Source organism: Ranitomeya variabilis, chromosome 1, assembly GCF_051348905.1.
Source record: "Ranitomeya variabilis isolate aRanVar5 chromosome 1, aRanVar5.hap1, whole genome shotgun sequence".
In the NCBI taxonomy this organism is placed as follows: domain Eukaryota; kingdom Metazoa; phylum Chordata; class Amphibia; order Anura; family Dendrobatidae; genus Ranitomeya; species Ranitomeya variabilis.
The window spans coordinates 335,374,910-335,401,825 of NC_135232.1; the positions used below are offsets into that span (position 1 = coordinate 335,374,910).

The following is a 26,916-nucleotide window of genomic DNA, read 5'->3' on the forward strand; positions in this document are numbered from 1 at the left end:
GGGCCCCGGTGCAGCCGCACAGGCTGCACATGCGGTATGTCTGCCCGTGGTCAAAATTCAGCTCTGCTTGCTGGTTCCAGCCACTTCACTCATGCGAATTTCATACGTACGGTCATGTGACAAAGAGCTTCTCTTCCTGCTTCTCTCAGTTTTTCAAGGAACAAGGAGAGAATTAGGGAAAGCAGCTCATCGGCATGTGACTAAGTGTCCAAATCGCGTATGTGCTTGAGGGGGGGCAAATTGAATTCTTGCACGGAAAACCTACATACACCTCGGGTTGTAACCATGGATAACTAAGTTACTGATACATCCAGCACATGGGATAAGTGACATAGTGAATCAGAAAAACAATACCACATTTGTAATAGGAGGTATTTAGTAATATTATTATTATTATTATTACACCTGCTACAAATTGGGATAGGATCTTGGAGATGGGAATACCCCTTTAACTATCATTAAATGCTCAGGTAAGTGCATAGTATTTCCAGAACTATGGTGGGGAAGAAATATGCTCCAGTATCTGTGATCTCAGTTAGGTCCTGGCAGGGAAGTGTAAAAGTTGTTGTGCAAGTCTTGTCTTGGAGGACAGTAGATGAGCTGTAAGAGCAGTTGTCACACTATTTTTCAGGAAGTAATAAGCCGGCACAAAGTGATCCAGGTGAGAAGCAGGAAGGTAAGCTACACCGACACATAGAAACAGGTGCATGAAAGACTCAGGAAGGCTGACACATCAACGCTGACAAAAGCTGAGAAAACAGGTAAAGATTCAGCAAGTTTACAAACTCTGTAAATGTCTGTCTTGTCTTTGATTTGCATACTATGCTACCTATCCTAACATTGCAGTGTTTGCTCTTTTGTCACATAATGGACAGGATGGGCCCTCCTCTGAGGTTGCATGAGCTGATTCGAGCCATCCGTAGTGTTAAAACACAGAATGAGGAGAGAGAGGTGATCCAGAGGGAGTGTGCTGAAATCCGATCTTCATTTCGAGATGAAGATTCAGTGTACCGTGGGCGAAGTGTGGCCAAACTCTTGTACGTGCACATGCTGGGTTACCCAGCACACTTCGGACAGGTAGGAAGGTTTTTCTGTATTTAAAGTGTCTAATTTACCAGGGATTTCCTGACTGTCATTGTTAGATTGTCTGTAAAATAGAGATAATGTCATATACTTAACAGATTCATGTTGGGATACCTTTTTTTAAAGGGTACTGAAATAATGATTGGCTTCATTGTCTTTAGCCCTTTTGATGGCTTTATACGATATGGATAAAGTACACCCCCGATATAAGAATTAAGCTTACCCTACTTGCTTACAGACATCCTGAGTAAACCACTGTTTAATGGGTGACATATACAGTGGGTAAGGAAAGTATTCAGACGCCTTTAAAATTTTTCACTGTTTCATTGCAGCCGTTTGGTAAATTCAAAAAAGTTCAGTTTTTTCTCATTAAAGTACACTCTGCACCTCATCTTGACTGAAAAAAAACAGAAATGTAGTAATTTTTGCAAATTTATTAAAAAAGAAAAACTGAAATATCACATGGTCATAAGTATTCAGACCCGTTGCTCAGTATTGAGTAGAAGCAGCCTTTTGAGCTAGTACAGCCATGAGTCTTCTTGGGAATGATGCAACAAGTTTTTCACACCTGGATTTGGGGATCCTCTGCCATTCTTCCTTGCAGATCCTCTCCAGTTCCTTTAGGTTGGATAGTGAACGTTGGTGGACAGCCATATTCAGGTCTCTCCAGAGATGCTCACTTGAGTTTAGGTCAGGGTTCTGACTGGGCCAGTCAAGAATGGTCACAGAGTTGTTCTGAAGCCACTCCTTTGTTATTTTAGCTGTGTGCTTAGGGTCATTGTCTTGTTGGAAGGTGAACCTTCGGCCAAGTCTGAGGTCCAGAGCACTCAGGAAGAGTTTTTCATCCAGGATATCTCTGTACTTTGCTGCATTCATGTTTCTTTCAATGGCAACCAGTCATCCTGTCCCTGCAGCTGAAAAACACCCCCATAGCATGGGGCTCCCACCACCATGTTTCACTGTTGGGATTGTATTGGGCAGGTGATGAGCAGTGCCTGGTATTCTCCACACATACCACTTAGAATTATCACCAAAAAGGTTTATCTTCGTCTCATCAGACCAGAGAATCTTATTTCTCATAGTCTGGGAGTCCTTCGTGTGTTTTTTAGCAAGCTCTATACGGGTTTTCATGTGTCTTGCACTGAGTAGAGGCTTCCGTCAGGCCACTCTGCCATAAAGGCTCGACTGGCGGAGGGCTGCAGTGATCGTTGACTTTGTGGAACTTTCTCCCATCTCCCTACTGCATCTCTGGAGCTCAGCCACAGTGATCTTAGGGTTATTCTTTACCTCTCACACCAAGGCTCTTCTCCCACGATTGCTCAGTTTGGCTGGACGGCCAGGTCTAGGAAGACTTCTGGTGGTCCCAAACTTCTTCCATTTAAGGATTATAGAGGCCACTGTGCTCTTAGGAACCTTGACTACTGCAGAAATTCTTTTGTAACCTTAGCCAGATCTGTGCTTTGCCACAATTCTGTCTCTGAGCTCCTTGGCCAGTTCCTTTGACCTCATGATTCTCATTTGGTCTGACATGCACTGTGAACTGTGAGGTCTTATATGGACAGGTGTGTGCCTTTCCAAATCAAGTCCTATCAGTTTAATTAAACACAGCGGGACTCCAATGAAGGAGTAGAACCATCTCAAGGAGGATCACAAGGAAATGGACAACATGTGACTTAAATATGAGTGTCTGAGCAAAGGGTCTGAATAGTTATGACCATGTGATATTTCAGTTTTTCTTTTTTAATAAATATGCAAAAATATCTACATTTCTGTTTTTTTCAGTCAAGATGGTGTGCAGAGTGATGCCTCTCGCCCATGCCCCACTATACCGTCTTGAAACATTATCCCCATTACCGGTAGTATCTAATTTTAAATACTTGGGAATATTTATACCACAATGCAGTAGACTTGATCTGCAACTTAATATTCTTCCTCTGTTAGATTTAGTCAAGCATAAGTTCCTTATGTGGAGTAAATTACCATTGTCCGTCTCTGGGCGTATAAATTTGGTTAAAATGATATTGCTTCCGAAACTTAATTACTCCCTCCAACACAGCGCAGTACCGGTTCCTAAATCATTTTTCTCGAGCCTAAACTCTCTAACGTCATCCTTTATATGGGGAAAGGCTAGACCTAAACTTAAGTTATCCACCCTACACCGATCTAAACAAATGAGAGGAGCGGCGCTACCAGACTTTTTTCTGAACTATTTAGCTGGACAACTTAGAGCGTTGGGCAAATGGATGCCTGGGGAATGTTTACCAAACTCAGAGAGCCATTTGATTCATGCTGCAAGGATTAATTGCCCGTTGGGTTTTTTAGAAATAAATAAATTCCATTCCCCTAGATTACTGCCACTACTCCGGCTGGCACGATTGATTTGGAAACAGTTTAAAAAAAGTAATCCACTTTAATGGAACTGTGGCTGAGAATACATTATGGAATAATGAATACTTTCCAGGATTACTGAATCACCCCTCTACTCAGTTCTGGATGTCATATGGTGTTTCCTCAATTAATGATCTATATGAACTGGGAGTTATGTTGTCTTTTGAACAAATGCAAACTAAATATAATGTTCCTAAACCTCAGTTTTTTCGCTATTTGCAACTTAGGACAGCGATCCAATCACATATGTATAGTATAAATGAGACGCAACTAATATCATCCTTCCCATTGATAGGGATCCTTAAATCGCAGGGACCCCGTGGCCTTATCTCTGCACTATATACATATATGTTATCCACGGGTGCTGACTCTGTTTTATTACCAATTAAAGAAAAATGGAAACTTCTGATTCCTGATCTTCAGGAAGAGGACTGGGAAACAATTCTTGAGTCTCCAACTAGGGTTTCCCCCTCGGCCAACAACAAAATGACCCAAATGTATATAATACATCAATCATACTTAACCCCGCTGCGATTATTTAAAATAGGGTGGTCTCAGTCTTCAGAATGTCCCAGATGCCACACAATAGATGCAGACTTTATACATATGGTATGGGGTTGTCCAATTATTTTATCTTTCTGGAAGGAGGTGATCTCGTTGTTGTCCTCCCTTGTACACATTCCTGTCCCCCTGAATCCGTTAGTATGTCTGTTTGGAGTCTTGGAGGAGGAGATTTGGGCCCACCATGTTAAAATTCGTTTGAGAGAGACACTTTTCTTGGCAAGGAAAATAATAGCCCTGCGTTGGATGGGCAATACACACCCATCTTTCAGAGCCTGGATTGAGCTGGTAAACTCAATTATACCTTATGAACGAACCTTATACCAGAATCGAGGCTGCTTAGGGAAATTTAATAAAATCTGGGAGGCATGGAACTCCTCATTTCTTACTATGTCATCTCATCGGTAATGTTCCAGCTCCAAATTGATAGTATTTAAGGTGGATCTTGCATTAGTTCGCACTTGGTTCACTGTTGTGAAATTGGATTCTGGGCTCCCCCGGTGGCCACTTGTGGAATTGTACTTGTGTGCATCATCCCCTCTGTTCACCTGCTCCTATCAGGATGTGGGAGTCGCTATATAACCTTGCTCCTCTGTCAGTTTCATGCCGGTCAACAATGTAATCAGAAGCCTTTCTGTGCATGTTCCTGCTACTAGACAACTCCCAGCTAAGTTGGACTTTTGTCCTTGTGTTTTTGCATTTTGTTCCTGTTCACAGCTGCTGTTTCGTTGCAGTGTCTGGAAAGCTCTTGTGAGCGGAAATTGCCACTCTGGTGTTATGAGTTAATGCTAGAGTCTTAAAGTAATTTCTGGATGGTGTTTTGATAGGGTTTTCTGCTGACCATGAAAGTGCCCTTTCTGTCTTCTTGCTATCTAGTAAGCGGACCTCGATTTTTGCTAAACCTATTTTCATACTACGTTTGTCATTTCATCTAAAATCACCGCCAATATATGTGGGGGCCTCTGTCTGCCTTTTGGGAAAATTTCTCTAGAGGTGAGCCAGGACTGTCTTTTCCTCTGCTAGGATTAGGTAGTTCTCCGGCTGGCGCTGGGCATCTAGGGATAAAAAAACGTAGGCATGCTACCCGGCCACTTCTAGTTGTGCGGCAGGTTTAGTTCATGGTCAGTATAGTTTCCATCTTCCAAGAGCTAGTTCTCATATATGCTGGGCTATGTTCTCTCGCCATTGAGAATCATGACAGTTTGACCGGCCCAAAAAAAAGGGTTAAATTACTGGCTGAGAAAGGAGAGAAAAAAGAAGTCTGCTACAATTTTTTTTTTTTTTTCCTCTAGTTCTGAGTGTGCTCTTAATTGAATCACTTGCTAGTCTGCCTATACTGCAGCCTTCCTCTCTTTCTCTCCTTCTTATCCTTGAATGGCTCTGTGTTCACCTGTTTCAAATGGATCTTCAGAGTGTAGCTACAGGTTTGAATAATCTCGCCACAAAGGTACAAAATTTGCAAGATTTTGTTGTTCATGCACCTATGTCTGAGCCTAGAATTCCTTTGCCTGAATTCTTCTCGGGGAATAGATCTCACTTTCAAAATTTTAAAAATAATTGCAAATTGTTTTTGTCCCTGAAGTCTCGCTCTGCCGGAGACCCTGCACAGCAGGTCAGGATTGTAATTTCCTTGCTCCGGGGCGACCCTCAAGACTGGGCTTTTGCATTGGCACCAGGGGATCCTGCGTTGCTCAATGTGGATGCGTTTTTTCTGGCCTTGGGGTTGCTTTATGAGGAACCTCATTTAGAGCTTCAGGCGGAAAAGGCCTTGATGTCCTTGTCTCAGGGGCAAGATGAAGCTGAAATATACTGCCAAAAATTCCGCAAATGGTCCGTGCTTACTCAGTGGAATGAGTGCGCCCTGGCGGCGATTTTCAGAGAAGGTCTCTCTGATGCCATTAAGGATGTTATGGTGGGGTTCTCTGTGCCTGCGAGTCTGAATGAGTCCATGACGATGGCTATTCAGATCGATAGGCGTCTGCGGGAGCGCAAACCTGTGCACCATTTGGCGGTGTCTACTGAGAAAACGCCAGAAAATATGCAATGTGATAGAATTCTGTCCAGAAGCGAGCGGCAGAATTTTAGACGAAAAAATGGGTTGTGCTTCTATTGTGGTGATTCAACTCATGTTATATCAGCATGCTTTAAGCGTACTAAGAAGCCTGACAAGTCTGTTTCAATTAGCACTTTACAGTCTAAGTTTATTCTATCTGTGACCCTGATTTGTTCTTTGTCATCTATTACCGCAGACGCCTATGTCGACTCTGGCGTCTTATGGATTGGTCCTTTGCCAAACGCTGTGGGTATGATTTGGAGCCATTGGAGGCTCCGATACCTCTGAAAGGGATTGACTCCACCCCATTGGCTAGTAATAAACCACAATACTGGACACAAGTGACTATGCGTGTTAATCCGGATCACCAGGAGGTTATTCGCTTTCTGGTGCTGTATAATCTACATGATGTTTTGGTGCTGGGATTGCCATGGCTGCAATCTCATAACCCAGTCCTCGACTGGAGAGCTATGTCTGTGTTAAGCTGGGGATGTAAAGGAACTCATGGGGACGTACCTTTGGTTTCCATTTCATCATCTATTCCCTCTGAGATTCCTGAATTCTTGTCTGACTTTCGTGACGTTTTTGAAGAACCCAAGGTTGGTTCACTACCTCCGCACCGGGAGTGCGATTGTGCCATAGACTTGATCCCGGGTAGTAAATACCCTAAGGGTCGTTTATTTAATCTGTCTGTGCCTGAACACGCGGCTATGCGAGAATATATAAAGGAGTCCTTGGAAAAGGGACATATTCGTCCTTCGTCATCTCCCTTAGGAGCCGGTTTTTTCTTTGTGTCTAAGAAAGACGGCTCTTTGAGGCCGTGTATTGATTATCGACTTTTGAATAAAATCACGGTTAAATATCAATATCCGTTACCACTGCTTACTGATTTGTTTGCTCGTATAAAGGGGGCCAAGTGGTTCTCTAAGATTGATCTCCGTGGGGCGTATAATTTGGTGCGAATCAAGCAGGGGGATGAGTGGAAAACCGCATTTAATACGCCCGAGGGCCATTTTGAGTATTTGGTGATGCCTTTTGGTCTTTCAAATGCCCCTTCAGTCTTCCAGTCCTTTATGCATGACATTTTCCGCGATTATTTGGACAAATTTATGATTGTGTATCTGGATGATATTCTGATTTTTTCGGATGACTGGGACTCTCATGTCCAGCAGGTCAGGAGGGTTTTTCAGGTTTTGCGGTCTAATTCCTTGTGTGTGAAGGGTTCTAAGTGTGTTTTTGGGGTTCAAAAGATTTCCTTCTTGGGATACATTTTTTCCCCCTCTTCCATCGAGATGGATCCTGTCAAGGTTCAGGCTATTGGTGATTGGACGCAACCCTCTTCTCTTAAGAGTCTTCAGAAATTTTTGGGCTTTGCTAACTTTTATCGTCGATTTATTGCTGGTTTTTCTGATGTTGTAAAACCATTGACTGATTTGACTAAGAAGGGTGCTGATGTTGCTGATTGGTCCCCTGATGCTGTGGAGGCCTTTCGGGAGCTCAAGCGCCGCTTTTCTTCCGCCCCAGTGTTGCGTCAGCCTGATGTTGCTCTTCCTTTTCAGGTTGAGGTCGACGCTTCTGAAATCGGAGCTGGGGCGGTGTTGTCGCAGAGAAGTTCCGACTGCTCCGTGATGAGACCTTGTGCTTTTTTTTCCCGTAAATTTTCGCCCGCCGAGCGGAATTATGATATTGGGAATCGGGAGCTTTTGGCCATGAAGTGGGCTTTTGAGGAGTGGCGTCACTGGCTTGAGGGGGCCAGACATCAGGTGGTGGTATTGACTGACCACAAAAATTTAATTTACCTTGAGTCTGCCAGGCGCCTGAATCCTAGACAGGCGCGCTGGTCGTTGTTTTTCTCTCGGTTTAATTTTGTGGTGTCTTACCTACCGGGTTCTAAGAATGTTAAGGCGGATGCCCTTTCTAGGAGTTTTGAGCCTGACTCCCCTGGTAATTCTGAGCCCACAGGTATCCTTAAAGATGGAGTGATATTGTCTGCCGTTTCTCCAGACCTGCGGCGGGCCTTGCAGGAGTTTCAGGCGGATAGACCTGATCGTTGCCCACCTGGTAGACTGTTTGTTCCTGATGATTGGACCAGTAGAGTCATCTCTGAGGTTCATTCTTCTGCGTTGGCAGGTCATCCTGGAATCTTTGGTACCAGGGATTTGGTGGCAAGGTCCTTCTGGTGGCCTTCCCTGTCACGAGATGTGCGAGGCTTTGTGCAGTCTTGTGACGTTTGTGCTCGGGCCAAGCCTTGTTGTTCTCGGGCTAGTGGATTGTTGTTACCCTTGCCTATCCCGAAGAGGCCTTGGACGCACATCTCGATGGATTTTATTTCGGATCTGCCTGTTTCTCATAAGATGTCTGTCATCTGGGTGGTGTGTGACCGTTTCTCTAAGATGGTCCATCTGGTTCCCTTGCCTAAGTTGCCTTCTTCTTCCGAGTTGGTTCCTCTGTTTTTTCAAAATGTTGTTCGTTTGCATGGTATTCCGGAGAATATCGTTTCTGACAGAGGGACCCAATTCGTGTCTAGATTTTGGCGGGCATTCTGTGCTAGGATGGGCATAGATTTGTCTTTTTCGTCTGCTTTCCATCCTCAGACTAATGGCCAGACCGAGCGGACTAATCAGACCTTGGAGACATATTTGAGGTGTTTTGTGTCTGCGGATCAGGATGATTGGGTTGCTTTTTTGCCTTTGGCGGAGTTCGCCCTCAATAATCGGGCCAGCTCTGCCACCTTGGTGTCCCCGTTTTTCTGTAATTCGGGGTTTCATCCTCGATTTTCCTCCGGTCAAGTGGAATCTTCGGATTGTCCTGGAGTGGATGCTGTGGTGGAGAGGTTGCATCAGATTTGGGGGCAGGTGGTGGACAATTTGAAGTTGTCCCAGGAGAAGACTCAGCTTTTTGCCAACCGCCGTCGTCGTGTTGATCCTCGGCTTTGTGTTGGGGACTTGGTGTGGTTGTCTTCTCGTTTTGTCCCTATGAGGGTTTCTTCTCCTAAGTTTAAGCCTCGGTTCATCGGCCCGTACAAGATATTGGAGATTCTTAACCCTGTGTCCTTCCGTTTGGACCTCCCTGCATCCTTTTCGATTCATAATGTTTTTCATCGGTCATTGTTGCGCAGGTATGAGGTACCGGCTGTGCCTTCCGTTGAGCCTCCTGCTCCGGTGTTGGTTGAGGGTGAGTTGGAGTACGTTGTGGAAAAGATCTTGGACTCTCGTGTTTCCAGACGGAAACTCCAGTATCTGGTCAAATGGAAGGGATACGGTCAGGAGGATAATTCTTGGGTCACTGCCTCTGATGTTCATGCCTCCGATCTTGTCCGTGCCTTTCATAGGGCTCATCCTGATCGCCCTGGTGGTTCTGGTGAGGGTTCGGTGCCCCCTCCTTGAGGGGGGGGTACTGTTGTGAAATTGGATTCTGGGCTCCCCCGGTGGCCACTTGTGGAATTGTACTTGTGTGCATCATCCCCTCTGTTCACCTGCTCCTATCAGGATGTGGGAGTCGCTATATAACCTTGCTCCTCTGTCAGTTTCATGCCGGTCAACAATGTAATCAGAAGCCTTTCTGTGCATGTTCCTGCTACTAGACAACTCCCAGCTAAGTTGGACTTTTGTCCTTGTGTTTTTGCATTTTGTTCCTGTTCACAGCTGCTGTTTCGTTGCAGTGTCTGGAAAGCTCTTGTGAGCGGAAATTGCCACTCTGGTGTTATGAGTTAATGCTAGAGTCTTAAAGTAATTTCTGGATGGTGTTTTGATAGGGTTTTCTGCTGACCATGAAAGTGCCCTTTCTGTCTTCTTGCTATCTAGTAAGCGGACCTCGATTTTTGCTAAACCTATTTTCATACTACGTTTGTCATTTCATCTAAAATCACCGCCAATATATGTGGGGGCCTCTGTCTGCCTTTTGGGAAAATTTCTCTAGAGGTGAGCCAGGACTGTCTTTTCCTCTGCTAGGATTAGGTAGTTCTCCGGCTGGCGCTGGGCATCTAGGGATAAAAAAACGTAGGCATGCTACCCGGCCACTTCTAGTTGTGCGGCAGGTTTAGTTCATGGTCAGTATAGCTTCCATCTTCCAAGAGCTAGTTCTCATATATGCTGGGCTATGTTCTCTCGCCATTGAGAATCATGACAGTTCACATTCTGAAGTATTAATGGGATGGAGATTGTTATGGCAGTGGGTTTGTTTTAGAGTTTTAAGTAACTGCTTTAGACATGTTGTAATATCTTAAGTCACTTTTATTGCTATTTCATGGATATTACGCTGATTGTATATGTCCTGATTTGAATATTTGCCAACCAGATATGTCTTAATTCTGTTGTTGTTTAATAAACGAATTTAAAAAAAAAAAGATGGTGTGCAGAGTGTACATTAATGAGAAAAAAATTAGCTTTTTTGAATTTACCAAATGGCTGCAATGAGGCAAAGAGTGAAAAATTTAAAGGGGTCTGAATACTTTCCGTACCCACTGTATATCATTAAGATTTTTGGGTTCTGATGATGCAACAATACTATGAGAAATTTCAGTTTTTGATCAGCTATTAGTACCTTGAAGCTTTTTTTAGGTCCTTTCATGTCTTAATAACTTTTTATTTATATATTGTGTAATGAAAATAAAATCTGGCTTTTCAAATTTCAGATGGAGTGCTTAAAATTGATAGCCTCCCCTCGATTTACAGACAAACGAATTGGATACCTTGGCGCTATGATGTTGCTTGATGAAAGGCAGGATGCCCATTTATTGATAACCAATAGTATGAAGAGGTGAGATGACCAAAAATTGACCAAAATGAAATAGTTAATTCTATAGATTGAAAATTATGAAGCATGCAAGTTAAGACTTCATTCACACATTAGAGCTATGTAGTGCTGTTTCCTGCTCTTTGCAAACAATAGAGACATGCAGCAGAGCTGTATAGTGCTCTGTTTGTCTCTGTGCTACAGAAATTTTACATGAGAAGGAAATATTTTAGGGGAGAATCTCTCACTTACATAGCTTTATCACAGACCATAGCCTGACATTTGTTTTTGTTTATAAATAACGGAGTTTTCATTCATTTTCTAATAAAAAGGTTGACACTGTTTTGGCCTCACAGGGTCTTTCTCAAGTCAATGCCTGCATAGTGCGATGAATTAAAGTTATCGACATGGCAGAAGGTCACACCAAATTTAGTATGGAGTACAACATGTGGTGCATGAATGAGACCCACATCAATTACAAAGTTTTATAGAAATATATATATATATATATATATATATATATATATAACTACAAAGTTTCAGTTTTGATTTACAATTTTATAAATTCCGTTACACAAATCTAATTTTACCATAAACTATTTATTATGTTTCCCCTCTAGAGATTTAGAACATTGCTCCGCAGTAGTGCAAGGTCTGGCTCTTTGTACTCTTGCATGCTTAGGATCTGTAGAGATGTGTCGGGATCTGGCTGGAGAAGTTGAACATCTTCTACAAACATCGAATGGCCATGTCAAGAAAAAGGTGTCACATAACAATATAGTACAAAATGAAGTCAGAAAATGGTTGTTAATGAAAAATAAACTGGGGGATGGAGTAGGAGAAATTAAAAAGAAGAGGGGCAGACAATCAGCTGACTGAAGAGGGGCTAAATTATTTTATAACTTTTCATTTTTAACTCAGTTGTCCATTATTTTCCTCCACATTACTAACCCTTGAGCCTCTTCTACTCCTCCCACATACTGACTCATTGATCGCTGAAGTTCAGCCATGCCTTGTATACTACCTCTTGTATTGCTCACCTACGATTCACACCTACAGGCTGTTTTGTGTGCTGTACATATTATCAGGAAGGTCCCTGATTTAGTGGAAATGTTCATCCCGACCAGTGAGATGTTGCTAGCAGAAAAGAGGCATGGTAAGTTGTTGAGTGGATGGAAAGCTGGTATTATGGATGGAAAGCTGGTATTATGGACATTGATCTGATGGGAGTAGTCAACATAAAAACATTTACTATCAGTTTGTGACTCAAACTGTTTTCATACATAGTGGTTTTACTGTGAATTGCCATGGCATTGTGGAAAGCATGGATGAAGCTCATTAAAATCATGGAACCACAGCAAATTGCATTAAACCTATTTGCCTTTCTTGCAGCTCAGTCCATGGCTGCGAGTCAACAACCTTAGTATGGCTGTTACTTGTGAATAACGCCTTATGGCATCAAATGTATGGAAATGAGGTCTTAAGATGGAGAATGAATGAGATATCACTATGTGTAACAATGAATGAGATATAACTATACAGTGGGAAAAATAAGTATTTGATGCACTGCTGATTTTGCGAGTTTTCCCACCTAAAAACAATGGAGAGGTCTGTAATTTTTTATCGTAGGTACACTTCAACTGTGAGATACAGAGTCTAAAAATTAAAACCAGAAAATCACATTATATGATTTTTAAAAAATTAATTGCATTTTAGCATGAAATAAGTATTTGATCACGTACCAAGTAGCAAGAATTCTGGCTCTCACAGAAGCCCTCCTACTCTGCACTCATTACCTGTATTAATTGCACCTGTTTGAAGTCATTAGATGTATAAAAGACACCTGTCCACACACTCAAACACACTCCAATCTCTCCACCATGTCCAAGACCAAAGAGCTGTCTAAGGACACCAGGGACAAAATTCTAGATCTGCACAAGGCTGGGATGGGCTACAGGACAATAGGCAAGCAGCTTGGTGAGAAGACAACAACTGTTGGCACAATTATTAGAAAATGGAAGAAACATGAGATGACTGTCAATCTTCTGGGACTCCATTCAAAATCTCGCTTCTTGGAGTAAGGATGATTCTGAGAAAGGTCAGGAATCAGCCCAGAACTACACGGGAGGTCCTGGTCAATGACCTGAAGAGAGCTGGGACCTCAAACATTACCATTAGTAATACACTACGCTGTCATGGATTAAAATCCTGCAGGGCACACAAGGTCCAACTGTTCATGCCAACACATGTCCTGACCCATTTGAAGTCCACTAATGACAATCTGGATGATCCAGAAGAAGGTCATGTGGTCAGATGAGACCAAAACAAAACTTTTTGGTATCAACAACACTCAACATGTTTGGAGGAAGAAGAAGGATGAGTACAACCTCAAGAACACCATCCCAACTGTGATGCATGGTGGGGGAAACATCATACTTTGGGGGTGCTTTTCTGTAAAGGGGACAGGACAACTGCATTGTGTTGCAGGTAGGATGGATGAGGTCATGTATCACAAGATTTTGTCCAACAACCTCCTTCCCTCAGTGAGAGCCTTGAAAATGGGTCGTGGCTGGATATCCAGCATAATAATGACCTGAAATACACAGCCAGGGCAACTAAGGAGTGGCTCCGTAAGAAGAATTTCAAGGTTGGAGTGGCCTTGCCAGTGTCCAGACCTGAACCCAATAGAAAATCTTTGGAGGGAACTGAAATTTGACGTTGTCAGCGACAGCCCCGAAACCTGAAAGATCTGGAGAAGATCTGTATGGAGGAGTGGGCCATAATCTCTGCTGTAGTGTGTGCAAACTTGCTCAAGAACTACAGGAAATGTCAAACCTCTGTAATTCTAAACAAAGGTTTCTGTACCAAATTTTAAGTTCTGGTTTTTCTATTGTATCTAATACTTATTTCATGCAATTTAATTATTTAAAATCAAACAATGTGAATTTCTGGCTTTTTTTTAGATTCTGTCTCTCACAGTTGACGTGTATCTACGATGAAAATTACAGACCTCTCCATTCTTTGTAGGTGGGAAAACTTTCAAAATCGTCAGTGTATCAAATACTTATTTTCCCCTTTATCTAACATCTGGAGAGGTTTTATTTTTTTATTTCAGGTGTGTTTTATGGAGCTGTTCTCTTGGCAACTGAAATATGCCAGCGACATCCTGCAGCCGTTAAAGGTTTTCGCAAGGTCAGTTTATGTGTGGCATACACATTTCATATATTGTGATCTTGGTTTAGATGGTGAACTATTAGGGTGGTTTCACGCACAATGAGTTTAAACAAAAAAAGTGCTGAAAGAACTGAGCTGACCATTCATCAGGCGTCTTCCACTAAGAAGATGCTTTATACTTTACCTTACAAATTATGGGAAGGCAGATGTCTGGAAGATACCCGGGTGTCTTTTTGAGCTTTTTTTTTTAAACCTTTTTATTTTTTTTCATTGTTGAACGGAGGGAAATAAAAACTACAGGAAAACACTAGTACAAAATCCAAAAACAATGGATGAATGCTGAATAAAGAAATGCTGATGGTCAAAAATGTAGATCATGCATTCAGAAAATGCCAAAAAGATATTAACCAGAATGGGGAGAATCACGTTAAGCATACTACGCTGCAAGAAATAAGGAGACTTGGAGCTTCAGATAAGATTTTTATTAGTACCAATGCATTTCGGCACAGGACCGAACTCTCCTTTCATTTTCATGATTTTGCTTTAACCATGATCTTTTTATTCTCTTTCCCTGCCTCCTTTCTTTTGTTTTCTTTTTTTTATTGACTATCCCACCTCCTCTGTATTTTCACTTTTTTCTAGTCCTTCCATCCTCCCCTTTAGAGGTGTTTCGCTCTATTATTGCCATCCCTTTACCTTTATAAAGTTTGTCTTTTGCACCCTGGTCATTTATTTGTTTGTTTTTTTACCTTGAGAAAGGCATCAGTCCATCCAGTGCCAAAATGCGTTGGTACTAATAAAAATCTTATCTGAAGCACTAGGGCTCCTCACAGCCCATCTAACGTGATTCTCTCCATTCTGGTAAATACACATCTGGAAGATATCTCCTCCTGCCATGGGGCAGCAGCAATAGATATTAACACTTAAACAGGTGTTGTGCCTCCTCTATGGTGTTCTCTTTAAACAGTACCACCTTACTGTGTGTGCTTTGCCCCTCTCTAGTAGTTCTTTAAAAAGACATAAAACATGCACTTTAGGACAAAAAATGTCAACATGTCCTGAATTGTCTTTGAAAACTCGACGGTTCACCCACATTTATAAGACTTTATGTGCCCATATACTAAGTTATTTCTTTATATTTTACATTTTTTTGGCTCCACTACTGGCTTCAGCTCAAGAAACTGCATCAAAAACTGCAGTGGCCTCTTTCCAAGAAATGCTGTGTGTGAACAACCATTAAAGTTATCAGCCTGTGAAACTTAATGGCTGGCTGCCCTACATTTACTTTTATCCATTGCATCATGCTCAGTTTTTTTAGCCTGATGAACCTCAGCCAGATCACAACTGATGATAAAACTGATGCAAAAATGTATCATTTGCCATCAGGCTTGTTCATCATTTTACTCCCAAGCACTGATTCGAGACCAGATGAAACGTTGTGATCAGGCCACCATGACCGGCAGCTGCATCTTTTCAGCATAACAACTGGTGTGCTTGACAGGTGGAACGATACCATTGTAAAGAATGGGATCAGCTCCTCTTTCACTTTCCATTCAACATTGTAGTTAAATGCCGCAAGAAAACAACAATGCAAAGCCAGGCATACGCACAGGGGGTCGTCCTCTGCTGCTTATAAAGTATATATGTAATTGAAAGAACATTCCAATATATACTATTAGGCCTGACTATTCATTTTATTTTGTTCAGATAATCTGATTGGGCATGGCCCTAACAATTATCAGGCTCTATATGTACTTTATCTTCTCCCTGAAGCAATAGGAGGAGACTGTTCATCACTTTAATGCAACTGCGTAGTATCAGACAACATAACATTTCTGAAATTGAAACTCACGGATATGTATTTTTATAAATGTTTTCTTTAATTAGTTGGGTTTTTTTTAAATTTATGCTTGCAGTAATTCAATAGAAACGTAAACTACAGTAGGGAAAATAAGTATGTGATACACTGAGTAAGTTTTCCCGCCTACAAAGAATGGAGAGGACTGAAATTTGTATCGTAGGTACACTTCAACTGTGAGATAGAGAATTTAAAAAAAACAAAAAAAAGAAAATCACATTGTATGATTTTTACATAATTAATTAGCATTTTATTGCATGAAATAAGTATTTGATACAATAGAAAAAAAGAACTTAATATTTGGTACAGAAACATTTGTTTGCAATTACAGTGGTCAGACGTTTCCTGTAGTTCTTGACTAAGTTTGCACACACTGCAGCAGGGATTTTGGCCTACTCCTTCATACAGATCTTTTCCAGATCTTTCAGGTTTCGGGGCTGTCATTGGGCAACTTTGAGTTTCAGCCCCCTCCAAAGATTTTCTGTTGGGTTCAGGTCTGGAGCCTGGCTAGGCCTCTCCAGGACCTTGAAATGCTTCTTATGGAGCCACTCCTTAGTTCCGTGGATGTGTGTTTCGGATCATTGTCATACTGGAAGACCAATCCATAACCAATCTTCTATGCTCTTACTGAAGGAAGGAGATTGTTAGCTAAACTTTTGTGATGCCATCCATCCTCCCTTCAATATGGAGAATTCGTCTTGTACCCTTTGCAGAAAATCACCCCCAAAGTATGATGTTTCCTCCACCATGGTTCACAGTTGGAATGGTGTTCTTGAGGTTGTACTCATCCTTTTTCTTCCTCCAAACACAGCTAGTGGAGTTGATACAAAAAAGTTTTATTTTGGTCTCATCTGACCACATGACCTTGTCCCATGTCTCCTCCGGATCATCCAGATGGTCATTGGTGAACTTCAAATGGGTATGAACATGTGCTCACGTGAGCAGGGGGACCGTGCATGCACTGCACTGCAGAATTTTAATTTATGGCAGCTCTCTTCAGGTCACTGACCAGGTCCTCGTGTGTAGTTCTGGGCTGATTTTTGACCTTTCTCAGAATCATTCTTACCCCACGAGGCGAGATCTTGCATAGAGCCACAGACCAAGAAAGATTGACAGTCATCTTGTGTTTCTTCCATTTTCTAATAATTGCACCATCACTTGTTGCATTCTCATCCAGCTGCTTGCCTATCGTCCTGTAGCCTATTCCTCCCTTGTGGAGGTCTTTGTCCCTGGTGTCCTTAGACAGCTCTTTGGTCTTGGGCATTTTGGAGAGGTTGACGTGTGATTGATTGAGAGTATGGACAGGTGTCTTATACAGGTGAGTTCAAACAGTTGCAATTGATACAAGTAATGAGTGCAGAGTGCAGGGCTTCTTAAAGAAAAACTAACAGGTCTGTGGGAGCCAGAATTATTGCTGATTGGTAGATAATAAAATATTTATTTTATGCAATAAAATATATTTTATTTATTATAAAATTATACAATGTGATTTCCTGGTTTTAATTTTTAGATTCTGTCTCTCACAGGTGAAGTGTTCCTATGATTAAAATTACAGACCTCTCTATTCTTTGTAGGTGGGAAAACTTGGAAAATCGTCAGTGTATCAAATTCTTATTTTCCCCATTGTACAGTATGTACTTCCAGAAGGATATAAACCCTTACACACAGGTCTGATTACAATTACAGTATGTGTATCAGAGCTGAGTCTCCTAATTGTATGATCAACATGATCAAACATACGGCCAAGTCATATACATAGTTACATAGTTACATAGTTAGTAAGGCCGAAAAAAGACATTTGTCCATCCAGTTCAGCCTATATTCCATCATAATAAATCCCCAGATCTACGTCCTTCTACAGAACCTAATAATTGTATGATACAATATATTAATTCACTATGAGTAAACTATAAAAGGTTTTAATGACAGCTAGCAGATATGTTGAAAGTTGCAAAGAATATATGACTTTTCATCATCCAGTGAATTTCCTTTATGTTTTGACACTGTGATACTCCTTTGTTGTTACAACATTGCTTTAGATAATTACGGTATGTTTTCTCTCTTTGTATATTACCAAAATCGCATGAAGATCTTCAGTTGATTTATTCAATTCAACCCAAATATTAATATAATATACATGGCAGAATGTTGTTATCTTTTAAGTAGAAGAACTAATCAAAAGCTGGACATAGAGATAGCAATTCTGATTCAGTATTGAGTCATAGCCCGTACGATGTCATAGCCAGTACGTTGTCATAGCCATTACGTTTAATGTACCTTACAGTATAATAGTGTTAATAACCCCAAAACACACAATAAATATGTGAAAATGATCCAGATTACTCAGAATTAAACAGAGTTTGAAGATGTAGTCCATATTCATTAAAAAGGAATCTTTATACCTTAAGGATGTGGATATATATATACGGTATATAAAATTATTTGACCTGTACATTAAAAGCCATAAAGCAAAAGGATTGATACAACAGAACTTCCAGTTTCCACAATAAATTCAATAAAAAAGTGGTCAAAACATTGTATGTACCCCAAACTAATATCAATAAAAAGTTATCTTGTCTTGCAAAAAAAAAAGAGAAAAACAGAAAAATAAAAAGTTATGTCGTTATGTCTTCAAAAATGGAATTACAAACTTTTTTTTAAATTTCAGAATTTTTCACCTCTTAAATAAAAAAAAATTACAAGTTGGATATTACTGTAATTGTACTGACCTGAAGAAGCATGTTGGCAGATCATTTTGTACTGCACAATGAATTCTGTGAAAACAAAATCCAAGAAAAACATTGTTGAAACTGCAATTTTTTTGCCATTTCAGAGTACTTGAAATATTTTTCCAGTTTTACAATTTCATATTTGGTAAAATGAATGGTGTTATTCAAAACTACAGTTCATCTCTGAAAAAACAAGCCCTCATTTAGTTATGTTGATGAAAAATAAGATGGCTCTTGGAAAAGGGGAGTAACAAGTGAAAACGCAAAAAAATTGGCCACGTCACATTAAGATGTGTCTCCTGATACATTTGTCTATTTAATGTAGTTGATAACTGCTTGGACCCCACCAATCACCTGAGGGCGTTTGTGTTCCTCTCTTGGCCGCCAGAGTGCAGTCAGAAGGAATTGAATCAATTGGCTTGTCGCCTGTATGTCTGGAGCATTATCTCTGTAAGTGACGATATTAGATGAATACAGCAGGACACTTTGATTTAACTCCAGGACCAGGAAAAGAAGGAGACAATAGTCTCTTGTTCTGTTGAGGTGTAACGGGGGCCAGGGTGGTAGTCGTGGCAAGGGGATGCTGTTGTTCCAACACATTCCGGCGCCCCGCTGCTTTAACAAAGTGTCCTTTCTCTGGTGTGCTGTGTGTGTTGTGCATTTCACCCACCTGTGAGTCAGAGTTTTCCTCAAGCTGCAGAGTCCCAGCCTACCTCAGCTCACTGAGTAGCCGAACAAGCTTTTTCCCGGTGCTTCCCGTCCATTTTCCCCATCTTGGGCAAAAATTCAGGCTGCCATTGCAAATCCTGGTCGGACCGTAGTTCCCGGACATTACGGAAGTTTACCATAAGCCTAGCCGCTATTCCTCTCATGCTGCCCAGATCTGCTGGTGCTCCAATGTCTGTCCACCTGTAGGGCCTGGATTGATGAGCCTGGGTATTAACACAGCACCAGTCTAAGACCTCACTGTTCTTTTGCCTAAACTCAACTATTAACCTTCTAGAACAATTCTCCTCATGCATGCACAGGAGCGCAGGGCAAAGCAGCCACCTACACACCCCCTACATACCTCCCTCCTAAAACCATGGTCGTCCCCGACCATGCGATACTGATACACATGAAATGCAAAAAACATGTAAAAAACATTCTACTAAAACATGTTTAAAGCACAACAAATATTACTCTTCACATTAGAGTTCATTGTTCCACTTAACCACGTTTGACCCTGTTCCTGGTCAGGACTGGTACCACCGGTCCCACTTGGTTGAGACCCCGGAACGAACAGTTCAGTTCTTTTAGAGACAGGACCCAAGTTTGGCTAACAGTTCTCTCCAGCTCACCATCACGTGAGCATAGTCTTTGTATAACCCGGCCGATCCTCGGGTTCTCCAAACAAAGTTATGGGTCCACTTGATCCCGGTCCCTCTCTTTATGGGACCCGGACAAACAGGCAGTTCTCCATAGGACTTTTCAGATCCAGAGACCAGTCCTTAAACTGTCTAGAATGTCCAGTTGTGCATCATGGCCCATATGGCCAGTTCACTACAGCTCCAACAGTCCAGGAGCGCACAGTCTATTTTCTTCTGACCCGGCTCACTCATCGGGTCCTCCTGATCATGTTTTCCCCCTTCCTCCTATTTCCAGACCACGGTGACTTTAAATCATGTGTGCTGCATTTAACCTCCTGCAAATAAAATTCAGGTTAACCAAAAACAATTTCACAGTTACAATACGGTTCTGGAAGCAGCCACACACAGTTCACAGGGCACCATCTCTCCAGCAGGGTCTGAGTCCTGCAATCCAGCAGGGGAAGCGCAACAGGTGCAACATAACTTTGTGAGGGAGGAAAACAAAAACTTCTTAACTTTTCTCAACGGTGGTTGCTCCGACTGCATTATCTTCAGGACTCCTGTCCTCAGGGACGCCGAACAGTCCCAATTTCACATTTCAGGACTCCTGCCCACAGGGAAGCATAACAGTCCCGTATCCGTTAGGTGCAACTGGCACAACTTAGCTTCTCATAGGACAAGTTGCAGTTACTGTCCTTCCTCAAAGCGGGTACCGGAGGAGCCGAACTAGCTTTTTCCTGGTGCTCCCCATCCATTTTCCCCATCTTGGGCGAAAATTCAAGCTGCCACTTCAAATCCTGGTCTGACCGTAATTGGGAAGTTTCCCATTAGCCTAGCCGCTATTCCTCTCATGCTGCCCAGATCTGCCGTTGCTTCAATGTCTGTCCACCCGTAGTGCCTAGATTGACGAGCCTCGGTATTAACACAGCTCCAGTCTAATACCTCACTGTTCTTCTGCCTATACTCAACTACTAACCTTCTAGAACAATTCTCCTCACACTGCTCTAGCTCCTCCCACTAGCTAACATCCTATTGGCTTATCTATTTAACTGTTACTGAATCATTTCTTATCCCATATTAATTTAATATCTAACTCAAAAGTGCCCCCACTGTACTAACCCTCAACCTATCTCAAATACTATATTAACCTAATTCTGTCCCTAGCACATAAGAATATATGTTTTACACAAAATAGAAACATAAGCACACTGTTAATACAAAATGTACCCAGTTTTATCAGGCAGGCATGCACAGGAGCGCTTCGAGAATTTTGGTGTTATTTATTTATTTTTATTAATATGCTTCATTTGTCATAGAAAGTTCCAGGTACCTTTAAATTGTTACTTAATGTGTGATTTATTACCATAAATATTCCAAACATATCGTTTACATTTTATATCTTCAGATACTTCCACTGCTCCTTCAAAAACTCAAGCAAGTCATGTCTGGTTATTCCCCAGAACACGCAGTGTCTGGTGTCACCGACCCCTTTTTACAGGTCTGTTTCCATCGTTTAACTGATTTATTTATTTTTCTATTTGTAACCCTCATAAGATATTTCACTACGTGTAGTACATCATGTAGTAGAGTTACTTCATTTTATACTTTTATGTTTTTACCTACCTCTCTGGACTTTTTCTAATTATAACTATGACTCAAGCTCACACAATAATGTGGCTAAGAGCCTACATCTTTTTATATTTTGTATGTTTCCTGTTTATCACCTAGTGTACTACTTTGCAACTAACAAATTCAATTATATGTTTCCAATCAGGTCCGCATTTTACGACTATTGAGAGTTTTGGGACACAATAATGAAAGTGTATGTGATACAATGAGTGACTTGTTAGCCCAGGTAAAAAAGAGCCTTGCGAGAAAGCTAAATATTTAACCTCTTTAACATTATCTAATATTGTACAAAAATGTTCCCATATATTACTTTCAAATAGAGATGAGTGAATCAACTTGAACCCACCTCCATTTTACACATTGCAGAAGATTGGATCAGCCAGAAAGGCTCAAATACCATTAGGTGCAACTAGGAGGGACTATCGTAGCCTGCTTAAAAGCAAAGCTAGGGAAATCAGCAGCCATTTTGGTGTGAATCTGGATAGTGAGAGGACATCACAGCTTAGCAATATACACTGGGACAGAAAGCCGTAAAACACTGAATAAACATTACAGATAGTGTGTGTCACAGCACAAGAGTGAAGAACGGTTGCCATCCATTTACCTATAAACATATTTTGGCGTAAGTTTGACATGATTAAACAGGTTGTCCACTACCTTTTTGTTGATGACCTATCCTTAGTATAGGTCATCAATGTCTGATTGTTTGGGGTCCGACACCAGGCACCCCCGCCGATCAGCTGTTCTCAGTGTCAGCGGTGACAGCTGCTGGCCGAAACTGCTCGATTGCAGAGCTACTCCATCTTTTGATACTGGCCGCAGCAGAGTACTGCATATCCGCCTCCTATTGATTTGAATTGGAGGCGGATATGCAGTTTCCCCACCATGTCCACTATCAGAAGACAGAGGAGCTCCGCAGTCGAACAGCTCTGCTCTGCACAGCCGCTGCCGCCAACTCCGGAAATAGCTGATCAGAGGGGGTGCCATGTGTCGGACCCTGAGTGATCAGACATTGATGACCTATCCTAAGGACAGGTCACGAATTAAAAAGTAGTGGATAACCTCATTAAGGCATTTTTGCCTTGAAGAGCTTGAAAGGGGTTGTGTACAGTACTAGGAGACCTCAAAGTGTTACACATGTTTTTTCAGGACCATATGAGTACTTGCAATTCACCACGAATTAAATTCTTTGGAAAATTTGCCAAAGGTTAGAAAATAAAATTTCAAAACACTCACTAATCTTTACTTTTAAAATCATGTGTAGTAAAGTCCAGTTCCATGGAAGAGTTGCCCCTACATTTGTTGATCCCTTCCATCGATGTATAAGATTAACTGCTGTGTATCCTACTTTTTTGATGAGGAAAACTTATTTTTTTACCAACAGCCATTAACCTAAGGTATACAAAAATTATAAAGTATTAAATATAATATAAATATAATATAATATAAATAATGATAGCACAGCTACCATAGGTTAATAGAATTAATGGGAATATATCACAATGATAGTTAATGGCTTTTTTTATCTGTCAGGTATCCACTTGTACAGAAACTCAGACAAATGCTGGTAATGCGGTCTTGTATGAAACAGTGCTCACTATTGTGGAAACGAAGTCTGCAAGTGGTCTACGGGTGAGTTTACAAAAAGGAAGATATGTTCAGTGGACATACACACTGTGTGACCATAACCACAGACGTTACACTGGCCATTGTGGCTAAAGACTAGGAAGGCTCACTCAGGTGCAGGAACATTGTTTTTATTTTTGTATGGGTGAAAATGATGTTAGTAGGTTTCTGCTATTGATCTCTGCTATACTACCTGTCCATTGGTTATTGCTGTTATGCTAGTCTTTCTTGCATTACTGCTGTTCAGTTTACTTTAAAGGGAATCTGTCAAACCCGGGACATACCGTATTTTTCAGACTATAAGATGCACGTTTTTCCTCCCAAAATGTGGAGGAAAATGGGGGGGTGCATCTTATAGTCCGGATGTGTGGGCTCTGGCTGTGGTAGGCAGGTGGGGGAGCAGTTTCGGCAGAGCATCTGGTCACAGGATCCTGGAGCTGGCGGCTCCAGCTAACTCCTGTGCCCGCTGCTAAAGAGAAATGAATATGCACTGCATTCCACGCCCATGGGCAAGGAGGGCAATGCATATTCATTTTTCTGGCATCCTGATATAAATGGCCCCATCCTGTTCCTGCTATGATTGGTCCCATCCTTTTTCTTTTATAATGGGCCCCATCCTGTTCCTGGTATGCATGGCCCCATCAGGAAAGATAAAAAAAAACAAAGCATTGCACTCACCTACACGGCGCTCCCTCGCAGTTTCCTGTTCCGGTGCCAGCAGCTGCTTAATGCTTATAAGCAGCGCTTGGCAGAGACGTCATGCGTTGCTCACAAGCAGAGCACAGCTGCCAGGATACTCACCGGGACCATTCATCACAGAGAGCCTGTGAGTATCCATTCCTCTTCAGTAGCGCACGGTGTCAGCCAGCAGCTTCCTGCTGTGGCCGGTGGTCACGTGTGCCGATACTTAAGAGAAATTAATATTCTGAATATTCATTTCTCTTAAGTGTTGGCACACGTGACCGCCGGCAATCACTCTATCTCCCTTCTATGGGCACTGCATTCAGGTATGTTCTGCGCAGGCGATTCACTGTGACCTCTGGTGTGTGCGCCAATAAGGTGCTCTCCCCACTTCCTCCCTGCATAGTCATCGCTAGGACCCTTGTGTACATGGTGATGACTATGCAGGGAGGAAGTGGGGAGAGCACCTCATCGGCTCCCTGTATGCAGAGCCCATAGAAGGGAGGATGAGGTATGTACTGTATTTCTGAAAGAGTGCAGGGTGCAGGTGCAGAATTCCGGGGCCATAGCTGACGTGCATGGGGGGTGGGGGGGGGGGTAGTATTGTACTGAGGACAGAGGGCAGAGATTTCTTCCAGGCACCGCACGTGAGAAATTATTAACATAAAGACAGAATGTAACATTTCTCAGCAACAAGACCATTAATATGAGGCATACAAGTAGGACTAGTGTAACATTTCTACCTGTAAGTTAAAATAAAAGAAAAAACACACACAAAAATATTTTAATAAAAAAAAAACTCCCTGACTCCCTGGTTTATCAATTTATTTAAAAAAAGCCTTGCTGGTCCAAAGTAATCCAAGGATTCCGACGTAGTCCACAAATGGCAACTTGAAAGACATAAAAAGAGAGAATTAAATAAATGTATTAACCCTGAAGCTCTGACAAAATCCATGGCGTTCCCACGACGTCCACCAATTCTGTAGTACAACCTATGGAGCCTCGTTCTGAGAACGACACTTCCTGTGTCACTCCCGGTCAGGCTGCGCTCCTCGAGGTCCGAGGAGAGCAGTGATGATGTCAATAGTACTGGAAAATGTAGTTGAGTGCAGTAAACATTTTTTATAGATGGATTCAATGGCAGATATATGCAAGTCTTTTGTATACAGTCGGATACAACTGCATTACAAATACACTTACTTAGTTGCCAAACATCCAAAATTTCCTAGACAGTCTATTAAACAAATTTTATGCATCAATGATTTTATATGAAGCTGAATAAGCTTGTAAAGGTTATTCTGATTGTAATTATTATCATTTTACAGATCACAGTAAATGCCGCTAAGGTCTTCATGTACATATTCTGAACTGTAGACATACACTCACCGGCCACTTTATTAGGTACACCATGCTAGTAACGGGTTGGACCCCCTTTTGCCTTCAGAACTGCCTCAATTCTTCGTGGCATAGATTCAACAAGGTGCTGGAAGCATTCCTCAGAGATTTTGGTCCATATTGACATGATGGCATCACACAGTTGCCGCAGATTTGTCGGCTGCACATCCCAAAGATGCTCCATACAAGGCAGGATGGATCCATGCTTTCATGTTGTTTACGCCAAATTCTGACCCTACCATCCGAATGTCCCAGCAGAAATCGAGACTCATCAGACCAAGCAACGTTTTTCCAATCTTCTACTGTCCAATTTCGATGAGCTTGTACAAATTGTAGCCTCAGTTTCCTGTTCTTAGCTGAAAGGAGTGGTACCCGGTGTGGTCTTCTGCTGCTGTAGCCCATCTGCCTCAAAGTTCGACGCACTGTGCGTTCAGAGATGCTCTTAGGCCTACCTTGGTTGTAACGGGTGGCGATTTGAGTCACTGTTGCCTTTCTATCAGCTCGAACCAGTCTGCCCATTCTCCTCTGACCTCTGGCATCAACAAGGCATTTCCGCCCACAGAACTGCCGCTCACTGGATTTTTTTTCTTTTTCGGACCATTCTCTGTAAACCCTAGAGATGGTTGTGCGTGAAAATCCCAGTAGATCAGCAGTTTCTGAAATACTCAGACCAGCCCTTCTGGCACCAACAACCATGCCACGTTCAAAGGCACTCAAATCACCTTTCTTCCCCATACTGATGCTCGGTTTGAACTGCAGGGGATTGTCTTGACCATGTCTACATGCCTAAATGCACTGAGTTGCCGCCATGTGATTGGCTGATTAGAAATTAAGTGTTAACAAGAAGTTGGACAGGTGTACCTAGTAAAGTGGCCGGTGAGTGTATATCTCAATCTTCATAATTCATTATGATTTGTCTAAGAAAAAAACAGGTTGCAACCCTATACATCCAGTAAATATTTTGTGAGATTGTGCAATGTATACACTGAAGACATGAACTGAAACAGTGTGAACAGGCCCTTGCAATAAGTTGGGCACTAGTGATGAGCGAGTACACTCGTTACTCGGGTTTCCCAGATCATGCTCGGGTGGTCTCCAAGTATTTTGGTGTGCTCGGAGATTTAGTTTTTGTCGCGGCAGCTGTATGATTATGATTTGCAGCCACTAGACAGCTTGAATACATGTGGGGGTTGCCTGTTTGTTAGGGAATCCCCACATGTATTCAGCCTGTCTAGCAGCCGCAAATCATGCAGCTGCTTTGACATAAACTAAATCTCCTAGCATGCCGAAATACTTGGAGACCACCCGAGCATGCTCGGAGAAATTCGAGTAACGAGCATACTCGCTCATCACTATTAGGCACTGTGCAATGGTCGCTGTCACTATTTCTACAAAGCTGCCAAGTTATATTATTAAATATATTATTAATATAGTGACAGCTATTGTCATTGTAGGCACACTCTACATGTTATTGCCTGTGTGATAATAAAGTCTCTATTTATTTGGCAATTTCATTAGTTCACATCAGCAGGTAAGAAGTAAAAGGCTTCAGAAATTCAAGTCTCTTCAGCACTAATCTACTGTATACATAGAAATTAGTAGACTGTGTAGCCTGGAAGTGAATAATACTTTAAAGCACTTATTCTTAATTCTAGA

The 26,916-nt window shown here is 41.8% G+C and overlaps 1 protein-coding gene across 2 annotated transcripts in view; it reads left to right on the forward strand.

Moving 5' to 3' along the window:
- The first annotated feature begins 643 nt into the window (after positions 1-643).
- Positions 644-26,916, forward strand: part of AP1G2 (adaptor related protein complex 1 subunit gamma 2) — an 84,482-nt gene continuing 58,209 nt past the window's right edge. For both annotated transcript variants that reach the window (XM_077299301.1, XM_077299307.1), the window contains exons 1-9: positions 644-761; positions 876-1,077; positions 10,719-10,843; positions 11,440-11,581; positions 11,879-11,975; positions 13,935-14,011; positions 21,335-21,427; positions 21,704-21,784; positions 23,092-23,190. In XM_077299301.1, the coding sequence (XP_077155416.1) occupies positions 877-1,077; positions 10,719-10,843; positions 11,440-11,581; positions 11,879-11,975; positions 13,935-14,011; positions 21,335-21,427; positions 21,704-21,784; positions 23,092-23,190 (915 nt within the window). In that variant the 5' untranslated portion in view covers positions 644-761; position 876. The remainder of the gene's footprint in view (positions 762-875; positions 1,078-10,718; positions 10,844-11,439; positions 11,582-11,878; positions 11,976-13,934; positions 14,012-21,334; positions 21,428-21,703; positions 21,785-23,091; positions 23,191-26,916) is intronic.